General features: G+C 60.1%; 1 protein-coding gene across 1 annotated transcript in view; it reads left to right on the top strand.

Annotated features, from left to right (window-relative positions):
- Positions 1-6,080, top strand: part of LOC102478146 (5'-AMP-activated protein kinase subunit gamma-2) — a 189,588-nt gene that overhangs the window by 175,241 nt on the left and 8,267 nt on the right. The window contains exon 4 of the mRNA XM_006150254.2: positions 4,293-4,510. Coding sequence (XP_006150316.1) covers positions 4,293-4,510 — 218 coding nt within the window. The remainder of the gene's footprint in view (positions 1-4,292; positions 4,511-6,080) is intronic.

Genomic DNA, 6,080 nt, shown 5'->3' with positions numbered 1-6,080 from the left:
AAAAAGTGTTTTTTTTTTTTTTTTTTTTTTTTTTTTTGAGAGGTTTTTGCTATAGGGTGCATGCGCGCGCCAGAGAGACAGAAAGCGAGAAATCACCCCCAGGAGGGGACGGCCATGCTGCAATCCCTTCTCCATTCTCCTCTTGGGATCTTGGGCACGCACACACACGCACTCGGCATTAGTCTAAGCCACTGGGTCCGGGACTCGAACTGTGGTCGACTACATGGGAGTCCAACAACATAGCCGTTATGCTAACTGCTGGTCCCAAAAAAATGCTTTTGAAAAGGAAAAAATGTCTTAAAAGAAGCCCAGCGTGGCCCCCTGCAAGGCTGCCACCCCAGGAAGCACGCCGAGTCCCCAGCCCGCGTCTCCTCTCTGTGCCTCCGCCCCTCTGCAGCCCCACTAAGTTCCCTTTTCAGACACCAAGTTCTCCCAGGCTCTGCTTCCCGATGGCCTGTGAGGCCCCCGTGGGAGAGGGACTCCCCTAGCTGAAGCAGGATTTCTGAATCTATGTATTCGCCTCCAGGCCCTCCCAGTTTAATTGTGGCAGAGTTTGGGCTGCGGAGTCAGGACAGCGGGGTTCAGGTGTGACCTCCTCCACCGTCTCGCGTAAGGACCACAGACAAGCAGCTCTGTTTAGCGGTATGCTTGCACGGGCCCTGACCCAGGCCTTGCATTTACCTGTCCCCTGCTCCCACAGTGCCCTGGCACAGTGCCTTCTGTTCCCCACAAGAGACCAGCTCTGGGCAGGGGCAGGGAGAACACAGGGAAGCCAGGCAGAAAGATGGAAGCCTCTGTTGAACTCGGAAAGGTTTGAGTGAGAGAGCTTCCTCAGGGTGCTGGAGAACCCTGCGTCTCCCCGGGAACGACATGGCGACGTCCACTCTAGCGTCTTCGCAGCCCGAGCAGTTCGTCCAGGTTCTCTGTACGGCTCTGTGTCCTCTGCACGCGCTGCGCCCCCTCCGTGCCCTCAGGGACTGGGTTAGGATGGGCCGTGCTCACACCAGGGGGCCTGCAGGGAGCAGGGCTGGGGGAAGAGAGCCTTGTTCTTTAGAGTCCTCTAAGGAGTATGCTGCTTAGTCACATTCTCTTCTAATTATTTCTCCTTGAAAACTGAACATCTGTACCAAGAACTGCCAGAAGTCCCACCAGGGCCCTTACACTGTGCCTGGGGCTCAGGGGAGGAGGGATCGTGCTCTGCAGAGGACAGAGACCCTGAGAGGAGACGCCCTGGCCCGGCCGGCCGTGGTCCTGCTGGAGACAGTGCTGTCAGCAGGAGTGGGGTGGGGCTTAGGACAGACAGCAGGTAGGTGCTTAAATACGGCGTTAGTCAGCCTCTCGGTTCTAAAGCAAAACTGAAAAAGTAATTTTCCACATAAATACCACATCCCATGAAGTAGAACCTGAAGCCCGGAAAGGCTGTGTAATACAAGTCTTCCCTGAGGACTGCCAGTGCTTCCAGATCCTTGCAGCGACACAAGGCACACGCAGACAGCGCGAGCATTTATATTTAAGGCCTTTTCCCTTTTGGGGAGCCACGAGCATATCATTCTGTACGGATGCCCTGCAGCCTTGGGGCTGAGAGCAGTGAGGTGCGTGTCACCAGGCCCGCGAGCCGCCTGTCAGCTGCCAGCATGCCCTGCTCCTGCCGAGCCCCTGCATCCCCGGGCTCTGCTGCCAGGTGCACCGCGGTCACAAACTGCGCCATAGGTGTGCCACTTGGCAAGGACGCAGGCGTGCCTGTGGGAATCCCCGAGGGGAGCTGGGGTCAGGGAACGTGCCTCTGGAGCTTTGACAGGTGTTGCCAAGATGCCCGCTCAGAGGGCCGTGTCTTCCCCGGGCCTTCACAGACGCAGGCGGTGCAGTCTGGACGCAAAGTCTGAGCTGGGACTGGGGGCGAGGTCACGGGCGAGGCGGAGGCCGCTTTCCCTGTGCCCTGCGGGAGGCCCGGGGCTTTGACACATGGAAACGCAGGTGCCAGGCCGAGGCGCCGTCCCACTCGTTACGCTGGGGTGTGGCACAGGGTTTTGAGCGTAGCAGTCTGCTCAGTCCATCTGCAGCACTGGTGGGGGTGGCAGGGACACGCCCACAGGGAGCACAGAATGGGCTCTGTCTCTCTGGAGGGGACGGCTCGGGAGGGTGTGGATGGCACATCTCACCTAGCGTGAGGTCACAGCTCGGCCCGGTGCCAGCAGAGCCCTCTGAAGGCCAGGCCCCACCCCAGCCTGGGGCAGCATCTCTGTTCCTGGGGGTTCTGTGGGCACCACCGGGAGCCCTGGTCCCAGGCAGCTGGAAGTCCAGACCTGCGCCAGGTGCAGCCACCCCCCTCCTCTGAAGAACCACCAGACCGCGTCAGCTCCCTCCTCCTCTGCCTCCTCCTCTTTTCCCTGTCCTCCCAGACGCCCCTAAAGCAGGCCTGCTTCTCGAGATTTGCTGTTAGATGCCTTTTATGTCGTAAGTTTTAAGTCCTATGAAAATGCGCTGACGGAAGTTTCTGTCTCCTCTGCGTCCTCCTACAACTGTCGTCCCCACCCTCTCCTGCTGCCCCCAGGTCAGCTGGGGCCAGCCGGGATTCCCACTGGCCTGGCTCCGGCTGAGAAGGTCTTCCCTGGGAAAGATGTTCCTCGTCTATGGGTTATTCCAAAACACACCCCTAATGCTCGAGCAGCGAGAGGGAGAGAAGGTTCTAGACTCTGGCTTAGCAGGAGTTGTTTCCCTCCTGCTTTTCCCTCTCCGCGCCTTTGGGGCAGCAGACTTTTGTCCAGGACAGCATGGGGGCTGCAGGGCCTGAAGGGTGTGGGCAGGACCCCTCCCCAAAGGCAGATGGTGCTTTGGGGGGAGAGGAGACGTCCATTTTATCATTGGCTTGAGCACTGTGCTGTTTATGGTTGACAGTTACACGTGGGGCCAGCCAAAGTGCTTTATGGGACCAGGGGAGGGAGGCCGAGTGAATTGCCACCCAAGGGGTGGAAGGCCGCCCTCTGGGAAGGAGGATCAAACAGAGGGGGACAAACATGTGTCTGGGGCTGTGAGGGGCATCCGGAGCGTGGTGGCAGGGCCTGGGAAGGGGACCAGGCAGGCTCTGCAGGGGGCCCGTCCACACCCAGTCCTGAAATAGCAGTCTTAGCCCATGGCTACAGACGCGTGCAGTCTGACCTGCACAACTGTTTTTAAAAGTTGGTTATAGGGTGTGTGTGCTTGCTGGAGAGAGACAGAGAGGGAGAGGGAACATGAGAAAGCACCGCGTGGGGGGTTAGGGGAAAGGTGGCCACACCACAGTCCCTTCTCCTCCATCGCCCTCTCAAGATTTGGGGCTTGCACGCACTCAAGCCCAGAGCGCTTTCCAAGCGTGTGTCCAGGACTCAAACCCACCCTGGCCGTGTGGGGTCCAGCGGCCTTAGCCACCACACTGCTGGCCGGCCCTGACTTGCATCATTTAAAATGGATTTTAAAGTTGTATTTCTTACCTATGAGATGTGAGCAGTCAGACTCAAGTCCAGGCTCTGCCTCTCTTAGAAAACATTTGGTATCAGTAACATGGGACGTGTCTCCAGGAGCTGCCAGGGCACGGGCCGCGGGCAGAGGGGCTTCCAGCCACAGAGACAGGTCCCTTCTCCGTCCTGGAGGCCACACGTCCAAAGTCAAGGTGTCGGCAGGGCCAGGATCCTTCCTGCCTCTTCCAGCTTCAGGTGTGGCCGGCAGTCCGTGGTGTCCAGGCGGGCAGACGCACCTCTGCAGTCCCCGCCTTCTCTCTGCAAGTGTCCCCTCCTCTTACAGACACAGTTGTAATGGAGGGGCGACCCAGCCCAGTTCGATGAGTCTATAAAGATGCTATTTCCAATAAGGTCACATATGCGGGTACAGGAGTTCGAACTTCCACGTAGCCCATCCTTTGGGGACGTAGCAGTCGCCTGCTGGCATAACCGGCGGGCTGTGAGCACTGGAGCACCTCCGTCAGGCGGGACCCCGTGCTGCCTCCTGCATCCTGCTTGGCAGGGGAGGGGAGGGGCCGACCAGGGTCTGCCTAGATGGAGCAAGTGGAGTCCGCACCCAGTAATTTCTGAACGGCGTGCATGGCCCTCCCAACAGGGGTCCTGCCCCGCACCCTGCTCCCCAGGGCGCTCCTGCACCCGCCAGCGCCGAGAGACCAGAAGCAGGTTAGAAGCTCTCCCCACACTCACATCCACGCCTTCAGACTTTGGCCATCAGGACTTCTGGCGCCTGAACCGCCCAGCCCTCCTCCGCCCTCCTCGGCGTCCCTGTCCTGACGGCCCTGTTATTTCTTCCCACAGCCTCCGGCCTCTCCTCCTCCCCGTCCACGCCCACCCAGGTGACCAAGCAGCACACCTTTCCCCTCGAGTCCTACAAGCATGAGCCGGAGCGGCTGGGGGACCGCGTCTACGCCTCCTCCCCACCGCCGGACACAGGCCAGAGGTTCTGCCTGCCCTCCTTCCAGAGCCCGGCCAGGCCTCCACCCGTGTCGCCAACGCACTACGCTCCCTCCAGGACCGTAAGTCTGGGCCTGCGTCCTGTGGGCAGGGCCGCCGGGATTCGGAGGGGCAGAGCTGACCACATCCCCCAGCCGGGCCGGCCCGACGGGTGCAGCTGGGGCTGTGGCTGTGCATGGCACGTGTGGGGCATCTCGCCTAAATCGCAGGCTCCAGGACACTGCGGGGAGGGCACAGATGGCAAGCGGAGTCAGTGGAAACGGCACGTGGGTACCTCAGGAAGGGCAGGGGGTGTTTTCTCCCCTCAGCTGCTTCTTACAGTCACGCGTTGGAAGCATCATTTGACTTGATCATGATCAAGACGCTCAAGGGAGACGCTGTGGGCAATTCCAAAGTGGGGGGTTGGGAATTTTATTCTGGAGTTGGAGGATTTAAAGTCCACCGTCATCTGATGTGGGGCCCGCCTCTGCAAAGGGGGTGCTCAGAGCGGCGTGGTGGAGCAGACACATCGCAGCCTTGGGGGGACCCGCTGAGGCAGCTGCACTGCAGTGCAGAGCCCGCACGTGGTCTGCGGGAGGAAGGGCCTCTCTGGACACCTGATGGCCACTGCCATGCAGCTCAGAGGAGCACGGGCAGCAGCATTGCTCTGAGCCCCATGGGACACGCCCGCCACCTCCCGGGAGTCTGCCCGGGTGCAATGCGTTCACTCAGAGGTCACCTTGGTCTCCTGGGCTGCTGGAACCGAGGAGCACACACGAGGCGGGGGGGGGGGGGAAAAAGACACAAGTTAGGGGACGCCACCCGGGGGGGGGGGGGGGGGTAAACAGCAGACAGTTTGGGGACCAGGCGTTCAAGATCAAAATGTCAGCAGGGCTGTGCTCCCTCCAAGCCTCCAGGGGAAGGTCCTGCCCTTCTTCGTCTAGCTCCTGGTGGCCGCGGGCATGTCGTGGTTGGAGCAGCATTGCTCCAGCCCTGCTTCTGTGTCCACGTAGCCACCTGACCTCGGTGTCTGTGGCCAGAGTCCTTTTCTTATGAGGACACCAGTCATATTGGGTTAGGGGCCCCCAGTCCAAATGAGCTCACCATGACTTGCAAAGACCCTATTTCCAACTGAGGTCACATTTGTAGGAACTGGTGGTTAGAATCTCCACACCTCTTTTAAGGGGACACGACTCATCCCGTAACAGTTGATACCTTGGGGGGAAGATGCGTTTGCCAAGCAGAGAACGTGCCACTGTTTCTCCTCTTGCTCGTCCCATGATCGCTTCATTAGATGTGTGCTTGGCAAAGCACAGCTTCGGGACGGGGTTAAACAGCAAGGTACTATTCCTGCCCTCCAAAGCTACGGTCCTCCCGGGACAGGCTCGTGCTCGGTGGGACCCTGAATGGAAGAGCCAAGGTAGAGGGCACAGGGCTAGTGGAGCCAGGGTGACCACAGGAGGACGGAAGGGAGCTCTGAGGCTGGCCTGATGGGGTGATGCCAGGTTCGAGCAGGACTAACTGGTCAGGCGTGGACAGGGGAGAGGTGGAGGAGAGCCTCGTTGGAAAGGTTAGCCAGGCGCGGGGCCAGCCGTGAGCCTGACAAGTGGCAGGGGGAGCAGGGGGGAAGGCTCTGGGGGCCCCGCCGGGGGC

The sequence above is a fragment of the Tupaia chinensis genome, unplaced genomic scaffold (genome assembly GCF_000334495.1).
Source record: "Tupaia chinensis unplaced genomic scaffold, TupChi_1.0 Scaffold000280_1, whole genome shotgun sequence".
Lineage (NCBI taxonomy): Eukaryota > Metazoa > Chordata > Mammalia > Scandentia > Tupaiidae > Tupaia > Tupaia belangeri.
Note: the sequence above shows the minus strand (reverse complement) of the source record. Positions and strands in the feature narration are given on the sequence as shown.